Below are 14509 nucleotides of genomic sequence, written 5' to 3'. Positions count from 1 at the left end.
ACAGTAGAAGAGAAATAGAAGATTGATTGATTAATAAATAGATAGAGAAAAAGCAACATATAAATGGTCAGATTATAGGAGATGGATAACTAGACAGATAGATGATAGATATAAAGACAGGAAATAGATGATAAGCATCTTCACCCAGGAATTCAACCAAGGGGTACTAACCCTGTCACCACCCGGTATTTCAGTATATTTTGTCACGTTATTGGGCAGAGCAATTTTTACAGTTTTGTCGTTTAAAAATAAAATTACAGCAAAAAGAATTAAAGTAAACCCAACAAACCAATCTTTTCTGAAAGCAGACACTTGCCCCATTTTCAAAATTGCATTAAAGAGTTTAATGACATAGGCGCCTTCATGCAATTTTGATTCAAACTGAAACATTTTTTAACAAATGTAATAGATGGACATGTGTAGAGTTCACAAATGTCCCATATTGGTATGTTCACAAAAGTAAATCCACATAATATCACTAAAACTGTAATAACTAAATATCTGCTTTTCAGCTAGAAATTTTAAGAAAGTCACAACCTGCAAAATATATCAATAAAACAGGATAAAAAGTAAAGGCGCCATAAAACCTATGTAATTTTGAAAGCAGACAACTAGGCGATGCATTTGGCAATTAACATTCAAAAGTTTTTCTAAAATATATACAAATCCAGAATACTTATATAGAAAATAGCAATATGTGAGGAGATCATACATACCCCACATGTGTATATTCACCAAAATATGCAGCAAAGGGAACATTAACCCCTTAACGCTCTGCGCTGTAGCTCTACGGCGCAGAGGTATAAGGGATGTGTGAAGAGGGCTCACGGGTCCTCTTCATACAGAGGTGGGGGTTGTTGCATATTGCAGCAAACCCCCACCTCTAATAACCGCGGTCGGTGCTTGCACCGATTGCGGCTATCCACTCTTTCAACGCCGCCGGCAAAGTCGCCGCCGGCGTTTAAAAGATGGCGGCGCGCGGGCGCCCCCATCTTTATTACGATCGCCGCGCCCCTGAACGTCATCGGGGGGCGGTGATCGGTTGCCATGGTAGCCTCGGGTCTTCGTTTGACCCGAGACTATCCGGCATCTGCAGATTCATTACAATGAGCCAGTGGCTCATTGTAATGAATGTGCTGCAAAAATGCCATATATTGCAATACAGAAGTATTGCAGTATATGGTAGGAACGATCTGACTCTCTAGGGTTAATGTACCCTAGATGGTCTAAAAAATAGTGAAAAAAAAAGTTTAAAAAATAAAAAAAATTAATAAAATATTAAAAATTCAAATCACCCCCCTTTCCCTAGAACGGATATAAAACATAATAAACAGTAAAAATCACAAACATATTAGGTATCGCCGCGTCCCAAAATGCCCAATCTATCAAAATATAAAACCGGTTACGGGCGGCGGTGACCTCTGAGGCGGGAAATGGCGCCAAAAAATGATCAAAATGTCGCACAGACCTCAAAATGGTAGCAATGAAAACGTCGCCTCATTTCGCAAAAAATGACCCCTCACACATCTCCGTGCGCCAAAGTATGAAAAAGTTATTAGCGTCAGAAGATGGCAAAATTTTTTTTTCTTTTTTGTACACATTCGTTTAATTTTTGAAAATGTATTAAAACACAATAAAGCCTATATAAATTTGGTATCACCGCGATCGCACCGAACCAAAGAATAAAGTAGGCGTGTTATTTGGAGCGAAGAGTGAAAGTCGTAAAAACTGAGCCCACAAGAATGTGACGCACGTGCGGTTTTTTTTCAATTTTTCCACATTTGGAATTTTTTTTCAGCTTCGCAGTACACGGCATGTTAAAATAAATAACATTACGGGAAAATAAAATTTGTTATGCACAAAATAAGCCCTCACACAGGTCTGTACACGTAAAAATGAAAAAGTTATGGATTTTTGAAGTTGGAGAGCGAGAAATGAGCCGAAAAACCTTGCGTCCTTAAGGGGTTAAATCCATAGGGGACACCAAACTATTTTTGCAGAAAATTGCACTGAGCTTCACACAGATCTATCATTGTATGCTCCTTACACAATGGTAACCCAAATAAGTAGCTACCGTATATACTCGAGTATAAGCCGACCCGAGTATAAGCCGAGACCCCTAATTTCAACACAAAAAACTGAGAAAACCTATTGACTCGAGTATAAGCCGAGGGTGGGAAATGCATTGGTTACAGCCTCCCAGTATATAGTCTGCCAGCCCCTGTAGCATACAGCCTGTCCAGCCCCTGTAGTAGGAAAAAAAATAATACTGTACTCATCTTTCCGACGTCCCCCATAGGTCCTCTTCTGTCTCAGACTGTCTCAGACAGAAGAGGACCTACGGGTGACGTCAGAAAGGTGAGTTTTGTCTTTATTTTTTTAGTTGACTCGAGTATAAGCCGAGTGAGGGTTTTTGAGCACAAATTTTGTGCCGAAAAACTAGGCTTATACTCGAGTATATAAGGTATATATCGATAAACTAAGCTAATGAGATTATAAAAGTCACTTTTAGATGTGCGCCATTGTATCAGCCGCACAATAGGAGAACCTTCCACACTTCATAAGAATTTGAGTGAGAACGTCATAACATAGGTGTAAATAATGGAGGACAGTGTGAAATAAAAACTTTATTCCAGAACGTGTGTGTGTTTTTGGTGTTACATATAACTTTATGGGCATGTTCTGGGTCACAGTGTTAATATGAAGCGACATTAGGTAAAGAGGATCTAAGTGTTTTTTAATGTTGTGGTCTTTAGTCGTTGTACTTGTTTGAATAATTCTCGCTACATAGGAAAACCAGAGATATTAACTATTAAAATGCCGTCGGGAGTTATTTTTATTAATAAAAATTGCACCTAATATTCTCAATTTAAACCTGAATATCTTTGGATCCATGGCACCTAGAAGCAAAATTCAAGATTCATTTGAAAGAATGCTCTCTTTGATAACAAATTGTATACTGACACTGTGATAGTGTCTCTGTAGTTGCTGATTTGTAGAGGTTGATCTTGGTTTAATCTGTCCAAAGAATGTACTGTGCTTGCTTTTTTCAGTTTTTTTCTTTTTTATAGCAAGGACCAATCTAGCTTTATTCTGGAGGCTTATGCACTGTGTAGTGAACCCCTTATATATAGTTTCATGCATCTCTTCTTACAGTAGATATGTATATTGAAACACCTACATCCTGCAGAGTGTTGTTCACTTGGTTGGCTGTTGTGAAGGGATTTCTCTTCATTGTGGAAATGTATCTGCCATCATCCACTACTGTTGTCTTCTGTGGGCATCCAAGTCTTTTTGCATTGAGTTTACCAATTGAGATTTCTTTCTTATGTTGTACCAAACTGTAGTTTCTTCACTTCTAATTTTTTTCAGAGGGGAGTGGGGGGGGGGGGTTACAATTTAAAGGGAAGCTGTCACCATCAAATCCCCCCCAAAACCACACACAATACCATTTAGATGTCTTTATACATGTGCCTCATTCTTCTAAAAAAGACTTTTATTGATGTCAGGAATTCTCTTCATCAAGTAACATGCTGAAAAAAAACTAAACTGTATCTGTAGCATTCAGGAGGTCCTGATCAAAGATGGTGCTTGGCTATGCAAGGCACATCTGCAAAGCAACTAGTCTACCCTAACTTTACACCATCTATTTATTGGCAAAGTTTACACAACTCAAAATAAATTTGTATAATTTATGTTTCACTTTATGCCACACCCTTTTCTTCCGACCTATGCTCCTTTTGTCATACAAGCAGTAAAAATGTCTAAAAATTACAACAGTTTTTTGTCATAAAGAGGTTCATTTATATACACCATGGCATCTATGTGACTAAGAAGTCACCATAAAAGAGTTGATTTAAAATGTTATTTCCAGTGTATCTTCTTTTCAGGGTTTAACACATTCTGCAAGTTTTAATGGAGAAGGAATACAGAACTTAGAAGTAGCTGGTCATGTGGCTCCAAAACCAACAGCGAAACCCAGTGCATCTATGTCAGCTGCTGACTACCTGGAGAAACCAGAAGTCACACGACGGGATAGTAACTCCATGGAAACAAGACCAGCATTGAAAAATGACGTGCCTATTCATTTGCTAAGTGCCACTAACCAGATTCAAAAGCCAACATTACTCACAAAGCAGCAGATACCTACCAAGTTGGCCACTCTAACGAAAAGTGGGAGAGATAAGTCTGGGAGAGGAAAAGCCTCTCATCGAACAGAAAGTTCAGGTCAGTAGAATTCACCGGGGCTTTCTAAAGAAATGGTACATGGGTTGGTGTTTGATCAGGCAGTTTTGAAGACATTATGGTTGTTTCAGTAATACTTAATACAAACGTATCATCAGATTTTGACCTAATAAAACACTGCCTGTATGTAAGAAACAGAATAATACCTTCCAGATTGTGTTTCTAAAATGTACCAGCGTGGTGGCATCATCCAGATAATCAACTTTGAAGGGAGATGTAAATTGGTTATGTAAAGGTATGGAAGCGGGCCATGAAAAAACATGATCTAAGAAATACTGTTAGTTGTTTATTAGGTCATTTTCTGCCGACAGATTCCCTTTAATATAATTAAGTTGGTGATTACTTTCTCAATTTATACCTCAAGCTTTATTTTTCTATTTAGTTAACCCTTTAACGACATGTGTCACATATTAGTATGTCACACGTTGGCTGCCACTGTATGGAGATGGATCACAGGCTGATCCCTCTCTTTACAACTCAAAGAATAAAGTAGACATGTCATTTAGGGTGCACAGTGAAAGCTGTAAAATCCAAGCCCACAAGAAAACAGTGTGGTTTTTTTTCCCCACCTCCAAGTACATATAAAATTCCATCACTATGAAGTGCAATTTGTTACGCAGAAAACAAGCCCTCACAAAGCTGGAGGTGGGGATTAAAAAATGGAAACGCCTCGGCGTTAATGTGTTTGTGTATACAGGCGGTCCCCTACTTAAGGACACCCGACTTACAGACAGCCCATAGTTACAAACAGACCCCTCTGACCTCTGGTGAAGCTCTCTGAATGCTTTACTATAGTCCCAGATTGTAATAATCAGCTGTAAGGTGTCTGTAGTGAAGCTTTATTGATATCCTTGGTCCCATTACAGCAAAAAATGTTTAAACTCCAATTGTCACTGGGGCCAAAATTTTTTTTGTCTGGATCTACAATTATAAAATATACAGTTTCGACTTACATACAAATTCAACTTAAGAACAAACCTCCGGACCCTATCTTGTACGTAACCCAGGGACTGCCTGTGTAATATATATATAATATATTCGAGTATAAGCCTAGTTTTTCAGCACAAAAAAATGTGCTGAAAACCCAAACTCAGCATATATGAAAAGAAAATGGCAGCACTCCGAGATTCAATGTGAAAAAAAGGTTCTTGTTCATTCCAGCATGTGCAAGGCTACGTTTCGGCGCCTGAAGCCGAAGCTTGGCACATGCTGGAATAAACAAGAACCTTTTTTTCACATTGAATCTCGGAGTGCTGCCATTTTCTTTTCTTATATTTTGGAAGAACCTTGATCCGGACTCTGGGATGTGCACCTGAGTGGTATTTATATATAAGAGTGCTGCTATAATTATTTTACGAATGTGTGTACACATTTCGAGAAAAAACATTAAAACAGGCTGTTAAAAAAAAAAAAAAAAAACGGTAAAAATATAATTTATTATAGCAGATAACATGTGTAAAAGCTATATCTTCAATATTTTTATATACTCATATAAAATGCTCACACTGTATTTTATGATTATAAACAAAATATTGTAGATATAGCGTTTTACATATGTTTTGAGATATTGAAATGGTTGATGTTGTGTCTACAATAGTAGAGATAATAGTTTTACTTCTTGGTGCTAGAATTTAAGTTGTAGCACCTACATAGATATACAGAGCAAAGGGTTTGCTACCTGTACCATATTTGGAATATATATACATTTTTTTATTTTGGTGTTTTGGTGTTGTTAAAACAATTAAACCCATTTCCCATAAATGTGGTCATATGGTCCCTTGTAAACTGAGGCCAGCTGTGCTTGGATATGAACACCACTGCTGGAGGGACAGTACAAAGAAACAAATGGAATGGTTACATTTATCAGAAACTATCTTCACAGATACATTTTTTTTATTTAATGCAATTGTGTGTGTGTATATATATATATATATATATATAATATATATATATACAGGCAGTCCCCGGGTTACATACAAGATGGGGTCTGTAGGTTTGTTCTTAAGTTGAATTTGTATGTAAGTCGGAACTGTATATTTTATCATTGTAATCCCAGACAGAACTTTTTTGGTCTCAGTGACAATTGGATTTTAAAAATGTTGGATTGTCATAAGAACCAGGATTAACAATAAATCTTCACTACAGACACCTGTGATAACTGTTATAGCTGTTTATTGTAGCCTAGAACTAAAGTACAATAAATTACCAATATCCAGTGGTCCGTATAATTTAATATAAATGTTATTGTTTGTGTCAGCATCTATAGGACATAGGCCACTTTTTACATCCAAACTTGCTGAAAAAGATGACGGTACTATGAAGACCAGAAGATCAGCCAGTCCAAGCCTAGTAAACAGCCAAGTTATGTTTTTTCAGCAAGGTAACCTGACTTTTAACCCCTTTGTGACTGATGGATGACTGATGGAAAGGGCTCAACCACTTAATCGTTTCCATGCAAGCATAACACCACCATAATATAGAATAATGTTTGTATATATCAAAGGTTTAAAGCATAACTAAAATTTCAACAAAATTGCAGCAATAATAAACTTTTTAATACACTTTTTAAATTAATAATGTGCATCTGTCATTCTATTTCCCTGCCTTTTTTTCCCTTATTTAAACGGTTTGTGTAAATGACCTTTCTGTCCCTACTCCGCTGACAGCTGATAAATAAAGGACATTAACGAGGAGATTTATTACTGCTTCTATGCCAGTTTTCTGATTCGCAAATTCTCGTCCTGCAACTACGCCACCTCCATGCCATGTGGGTGTGTAGGGGGGCGCAACAGAGTAGGAGCCTATGAATTTTGTACTTTTGTTTGCAGGTTTTTACACATTACTGTGCCAGGTTGGACCTGGCATACTTTTGGCCGGCGGCTGCGTATCCAGTGGGTAATCTATGCTTTATCTAACCAATATGCAAATTTTTCACAATGGCAACTGGGGGGTGGAGTAGCCTCTCTGGGGAACAGGACCAAAGGCTAATCCACGCTTCAGTAGCCTCAGCTATCCCTCCTACCTGCACACCCTAGTCGAAGCGTTTGACGCCGGGAGCAGAGATATGCGTGTGCAGCACTGAAGTTAGAGCTACTTCACATACCCAGAATCCCTGGAGCTTTGTCGCGATTTACAAAGATTGTGCGCCCGATTTCCTGTATCTGTTGCTTTCCTGCTCAGGTCCGACGGAGTTCATCTTCATCTTCCTGGTGCATGTAAGTGCATTGGTTGCGACACAATTTGAATATTAAATCCCGCGCTCAGTCCGAATCAGTCGGATTGTCCGACAGCCCGCCCCCCAATTTCTGTCACATGAAAGCCAGCGCAATTGCGCCACCATCCGATTGCATGCAACACACTCCCCAGTTAAATACTGTCACAGCGGCGCAAAATTTCTAAAATCAAAACAAAAGTGTGATCCGCAGGAACCTTAGTAAATAAGCCCCAATGTGTCTGCTTAGAGTGTTCCCGCCCACACTCTGGAATTTTACACTGACCATCACTGAGTTACAGGAGCTAAAACACCAATAACACTGTAAAATTGTAAAGTAAGGGGATTAAAAATTTTCTTTATTGTGTAAACATCACTAGGGATTGAAATTTGGGAATTTTTGGGGGTTGGCAAACCCCTTTAACCTTTAAAACATATTTACCCTTCACATGCTGCCACTAGGAAAAACTATTTGTCCCACAGATAACTCTGTACACAGAAAATTATAAAATAGTTGAAAGTAGGGAGTATAAACAAATTCAAAAAGGCTGCATTGTTAAAAGATGAATCATTACTTTTGTACATGCTTATTAGATGATATGCAGAGCAGTTGCATGTGAGGTATTCATTGGTTGAATTGGGATTTAAATCAACATAAATCTATGCATATTTTCATTCATATTTTTAAAGTTCTTTCATATGCCTGTTTTTATCCCTTAGACACTTTATGTCATGATATAACCAGCGAAATACCAACACATCCATCAAGCCTTTATCGACAAAGCAGTGCGCACCTGCTGGCATCTTCTGTTCCTACTCCAGCCTCCCCTGCTGATGAAGACACAAACAAAGAGGATGTTATATTTTTCTAGGTTCCTTCGAAAAGAATGCAGGTTTTGCTGCAGTACATTTGGCACTGAACATGATCCATTGTTTGGAAGATTTCGTGAACACTTTAAGCAGTTTTACATTGTTGAAGTCTGTGACTGTCCAAAGAGTAGTGAAAATGCATTCACTAGTTGAATTGCACAATGCAATATTACTTAAAATTGGTTTGTGGACTTCTGATCAGATGTTACTGTTTCTGAATGCTGAATGTATTTGTGGGAGCGCAATGTCTTATAGTGACAATGCGATGAGTTTCTGCATCTGTGTGTTCTAGTGGAGTATCACCTGCTGGACAGGACTGCTGAACATTTAGCTAAGATTTTAAGCCTTATTGTTATGCACAACCAAAAACCCGTCCACTAAACGGCCAATTATGTCTACTAATTTTAATTGTATGTCTCAGAAGGAGACAAAAATAATTCTTGTCATTCTACTACCCTCAAGTCATCTATTATTTAAGGATTCAAACCCTAGCTAGACAAAGCAACAATAATAATGTTCAGGGTAGTATTTTGCTACTCGACCTGAAATAAAAATGACATTGATATTTATGATACTACTGCAAGGAAATCATTTAAAATGTACATAATTTCCATGTTACATCTTGGTGTTTTCTGATAGACCTTAGCACAATACCGTGTATCACATGAATGCTAGCACAGAACTATATTGTATGTAATTTAAACACAAAAAAAGAAAAAGTATAGTGCCATTTTTTTTATATAATTAGTGTTTTTTTTTTTGTTAACCTTTCTAGTTTTTAACCATACCAGTGTACTAGCACTTTTGAGAGTTATATAGTACAGATTGAATTGCTGTAGGCCATTTTATTTTTATACAAGTAAATTAATCCTTTAAATGATATGTATGACAATTTAGGACTGGTGCATTTAATTTACCATATTTTTCGGCCTATAAGGCGCACCGGACTATAAGGCGCAGGATCAAATGCAGTACCTTAAAATGACCAGCAGGTGGCAGACCTGTGCACAGTTCAAGCCAGCTACACTTCCCGGGAAACTTGTCTTCAGCGTGTCAGAGAGCTCCGATCTCAGAGGTATGGGCTGCTGGGGGTTAATGCAGGGTGATGCAGCAGGGGTTAAGCGGTCTCCCTCTGCCCCTTCTCCTTCCCTCCTCCCCAGGGTGTTATTTCTGTGGGGTTCCCTGTGGCTCCTTCTCTTTCCCCTGTCACAGGGCTGTCAGGTACGGGGGATTGGTTACTGATAATGATGATTGCCTCGTGGTCAGCACTATGGCAGCTCTGGTCTCTCCGTGCTAGGGGAGGGCAGGATGGGCACAATGTTAGTTGTGGTGCCAGGGCACTTCAGGAACTAGGGACCCTGTATACTGTGTGGGAAGGTGCAGGAAATTTCTGGGGATGGAGCTATTAAACACTGGCAAATGTACAGTACATCTTGTCTGTAATACATTTCTATATAAGTTCATATATAAGGCGCACTGGCCTACAAGGCGCACCTTTTACTTCTGAGAAAATTAAAGGATTTTTGGTGCGCCTTGTAGGGAGAAAAATACGGTATGTTTTATTTTTATCCTGTTTTGGTAGTCTGTACCATTTTAATTCTTTATTTTAAAGGTTATTTTAAAGGGAAAGGCTCTGGCAAAATGTCCAGTTTTTGTCTCCTTCATTTTAATGTCCTCTTTGTACCTATATTATGAAATGTTATTAATTATTAATACAGTGCTGTTAAGGTTAGCAAAACTAATATCCTTAACACTTTCTAGAATTCTGATAATTTTTCTCTATATTTATGATGCTCTGGCTAGCCGTTAATAGAGAGAGGCTAGCCCACCCTATTGCTTCTTTTATGGTAGCCATAAATATAGCACAATAAGCATAAATAAAACACAACTTGATGCATCCATCCTTATTTTTAGTAAAACTAAAACGTGTTTCACATTTTACAAGACTTGCACCATTTCAGATGATTATGTCCTTTTATTCATTCCTTCTGCTTTATAATCTGTGTTTAGGTTTTAAAAAAGAAACGGGGTGGGAATTCTATTGGCTAACTTTTAGGGTTACCTAAGACTGGAGTGAATGTTTGTGTTTTTTTTTTTTTTTTTTACAGAAACCGTTCATTTTTATGCTAAAGAGAGTTAGGAACTCATAAACATTACCTACAGGGAAGGATTGCCTGCCATTTATTTTTCTTGGCTTTTATTTATTGTTGTGAACAATCTGTGACAAAAAATTAGCTGTAGCACCTGTAGACAGTTGCCTGAAGCACACCTCCTGCCTCATGATTATTTCAGGCTACTGTTCTTAAGCTAAGTTGTGGTTCTGAATTATAGGTCTGTCCTAAAGGACCTGAGGTAAAAAGCATGGAATTATTCTCTTCCAAGTATTCTAGCTTTTGACTTTAAAGGGAACCTGTTATCAGTAATTGACCTAATAAACCATTTCCAGTATATTTCCAAACAGTGTAACAAATCTAGTTTTTGTTTCTTTCATGATTCGGTGTGGTGGCATCAGCTAGAAAATCAACTTTGAAGTGAGATATAAATTGATTGTATAAAGTCAAGGAGGCGATCTCTGAATGCCTCCTCTGTGATTGACATAATACATCTGACTTCAGGAGATGAGGTTAGTGATGTCTCTGTATTCACGAGCATCAATTGCAGTTAGAGTGACCTTCTGAGAAAGAGAGAGCTTGACTTCAGTGTTAAAATCTCTGCCTCCTTGACTTTATACAACCAGTTTTCATCTCCCTTCAAAGTTGATTTTTTTCCTGGATGATTCAAACACACTCGGTAATGAAGGAAACATAATCTGGAAGGTGTTAAGCTGCTTGGCAACATAATGTAATATCCAGCCACCTATTTATAATGTACTGGGTATAACTTTTGCTTTGGTGCATGATCTTGATTAAGAATCATATCAGTTAGTGATTAATTAATTAAAGGAAATCTACCATCAAAATCAAGCATGATAAACCATGAACACTTACTCATAGATACAGGCTTAATGACTCACACTTCATTTTGACGGTAGATTTCTTTTAATATGTAAGAAACGTAACATTTCGTATTAAGGAAAAATGCTTATTTTCTTCTTAACAGTTTGCTTTCTTTGAGTCAGACTCTTTAATTTAACTGATCCTGGGATACCTCCTCAAGTTTACGAGCCAAAAAGGGGAAAAAGGATCTGTTGTAGCTGTCTCCCAGCAGTTTATCTCCCACCTAAATAATGGAAAGAGGAAAGCAGTCTGATGAATGAAGAAAAAGGATTCATATCTTTAATAAGATACACCATGTTTTTACACTATAAGAAGCACTTTTTTTTAGCAAGAAAAAAATCTTGCTTAAAAGTGTCTGCACCTTGTGGACCGAAGGTCAGGAGGATTCAGCACTGCCAGACCGTCCTGACCACTGTTGTGAAGTGCTGACAAGGCATTTTACTCTATCTCTGAATGAGCACAGCTTCTGCACTGCTCTCTCAAGTCTTCTCAACAAGTGCAGGGTCTGAAGTTTGTGTATGTGTGCATAGCAGTGCTGAGTGTGGTCCTCTATTTATAGATGTGCCGTGTTATCCTATTTTTGTGTTTAACTGCGTTGTATAGGAGTGCTGAATGTGTTACTGTGTTTATAGCAGTACTGATTGTGTTCTTGTGTGTGTAAATCAGTGCTGAATGTATTCCTATGTGTAAAACAGTGCTTTGTGTGTTGCTGAGTGTATGGCAGTGTGTATGGCAGTGAAGATTGTGTTCCTGTGTGTGTGTGTATAGCAATGAAGAGTGTGTTCCTGTGTGTATAGCATGTTGAGTCTGTTCCTGTATGTATCCTATGTGTGTGTATAACTGTGCTGAGTGTGGTCTTGTGTGTGTATAGGAGTGCTGAATGTGTTGCTGTGTTTATAGCAGTACTTAATTTGTTCCTGTCTGTGTTAAGCAGTGCTGTGTGTGTTCCTGTGTGTAAAGTAGTGCTGTGTGTGTTCCTGAGTGTGTATGGCAGTGAAGAGTGTGTTCCTGTGTGTGAGTATATAGCAGTGTTGAGTGTGTTGCTGTGTGTATATAGCAATGTTGAGTATGTTGCTGTGTGTAAAGCAATGCTGAGTGTTTGCTGAGTCTGTGGTGAGTGTGTTGCTGTGTGTGTTGCAGTCTTGAAAGCCTGGCTGTGTGTGTGTAGCAGTGCTCAATGTGTTGCTGTGTGTGCCTGTAGCAATGCTTTGTGTGTTGGAGTGATCAGTGCGTTGCTGCATATGTGTAGGAGGGCTCATTGGGGTTCTATATTCTATGTATGTTCTGTGTATAGCAGTGGTGAGTGTGTTTGATTGAGCAAATGGATGTAGCAGCTCTGTGTGTGGCCAACAGTGAATTTTTAATTGGTGTCAAATATATTTTTCCTTTTTTATGGATTACTAAATCTGGATTGCATCTTATTGTCCAAAAATATAGTAAAATAAAGATTCATATATTTGCCGATAATATTCATGAATTATAAGCCCCTATCAACCAGCTCTATTGTTTATTGGGTATACCAGATAGAAAATTATAATTGATTTCTTTTACTCTCTGAATATTTGGGGGAGTATTTAAAACGAAAGCAGCTACCATAGATACAGTTTTAAGTCCAAGTGATAAAATATATTGCAAATAGAATTTATAGATTCAAGCTATATATAAAACTAGGTAGTTTTTTTTTTTTTTTTTTTGAGGAATTATATGTTTTTTCTTATCATTTAAAGATGGTCTATTCCCTCAAAACTGCAGAGCTTATGGTTATGTGAGTTGCATCTAACAAGTGGCATTTTCTGCAGTCCATTTAGCCGATATATAAGAGAGCTCCTCCTTCTTGAGTTCTGATAGTAGCAGACTCCTAACTGTGTGCTGCAGGCAGAGTAGAAGAAGGGGTCAAAACTGCTGATGGGTGTACTACAATTTCACCTTGTGTTTTCCAACCCAAGGATTTTGTTACAGTACTCCAATGCCCTTTATTTACATTTTAAACACTGGGACCATGGGTTAAAACATGCGGCACTGTAGGTGCTACATTCTCTTTAGTTAAACTTTTGAAATCTGAGAAAAATACAATCGGTGGTGTATGGATGTAAATCGTGTAAATATATATATATATGTGCATTATATCTTTTATTTTCTGGAAATGTTAATGTAATACAACACATGTTGTGTGTCCAATGAGTAAATCATACCATGTAGTGTATGCTCAAGGTTCTTTTGTGAATGGATGTGTCCATTTGAATGAGAGACACTGCAAGCTAAATAATTGTTGTCTTATTTCTTGACTATTAAATAAAATGTTGATTTCATTGACACTATCAATCCTCCATTGCTAGCAATTAAAGGAAAACAATACAATGAACATTTCTTTTATTTGGTTATGATTTGTTTATCTTGTTGACTACTTTTATTTATTGAAGAACTGAAGGGATGGTGAGGTAAAATCGGTGATAATGTTTTTTTGAACCCATGACATTGTAAGACCCGAGGCTGTATGTTTTCTGGGCATTTGTTAATAATTGATCCGTAAAATCCTTATATAGTGTCATGCTGTAGTATGACAGTATATGGTAGCATCAATCAGGCAACCTAAGATTAAAGTACCCTAGGGGTTCTAAAAAATACATTTAAAAAACCACCCTGTTCCCTAGAACTGATAGAAAAAAAATAAACCGTACAAATCATAAACATGTTAGGTATCGCCACATCCTAAAATGTCCGATCTATCCCAGCGTTTAACCGTAATGAAAACAGCGACAAAATGTCCGAAACTCCACTTTCCCACTTCGTCCCCCATGACGGCCCACCTGGAGGATGCCCCCTGACCTCTATAGGGACAGGAAGAAGCCTCCCACAGTCTCCCTCCAGTGTTCTTCCTGTCCCTACATTGGTCAGGAGGAGAGAGTGTGCTCTCTCTCTCTCACCTTCCAGGTGATTGGGGGGGGGGGTGGGGGGGGGGCGCATAAGTTATCAGCCGAACCTCTGCCAGACTAAGCTCCAGGTTCACACCACTCCTACCTCGATTAGTCCTCACGCAGGTTTTTCCTGGTACTCCAGGGAAGTAATAGTCTGAAGGTAGACAGGCACTCACTCGTGGGTCGTAGTTAGCTTCCTTACAGCGGTTCTCCAATCCTCTATATGCCCACTGCGGTGGAACGCTCCGCTGTGAAATGCATGACGACTTTCG

At 38.2% G+C, this 14509-nt stretch overlaps 1 protein-coding gene across 6 annotated transcripts in view; it reads left to right on the top strand.

The window, feature by feature from the left end:
- The window catches only part of ARHGEF18 (Rho/Rac guanine nucleotide exchange factor 18), a 373611-nt gene extending 359976 nt beyond the window's left edge, over nucleotides 1–13635 (top strand). For 5 of the 6 annotated variants that reach the window (XM_072113897.1, XM_072113894.1, XM_072113896.1 and 2 more), the window contains 3 exons: nucleotides 3891–4227; nucleotides 6503–6625; nucleotides 8177–13635. In XM_072113897.1, the coding sequence (XP_071969998.1) occupies nucleotides 3891–4227; nucleotides 6503–6625; nucleotides 8177–8328 (612 nt within the window). In that variant the 3' untranslated portion in view covers nucleotides 8329–13635. The remainder of the gene's footprint in view (nucleotides 1–3890; nucleotides 4228–6502; nucleotides 6626–8176) is intronic. The other variant, XM_072113898.1, reaches the window with a different exon arrangement.
- The last annotated feature ends 874 nt before the right edge of the window (nucleotides 13636–14509 follow it).

The sequence above is a fragment of the Engystomops pustulosus genome, chromosome 1 (assembly GCF_040894005.1).
Source record: "Engystomops pustulosus chromosome 1, aEngPut4.maternal, whole genome shotgun sequence".
NCBI classification, from domain to species: Eukaryota; Metazoa; Chordata; class Amphibia; order Anura; family Leptodactylidae; genus Engystomops; species Engystomops pustulosus.
This window is presented reverse-complemented; position numbering and strand designations above follow the sequence as displayed.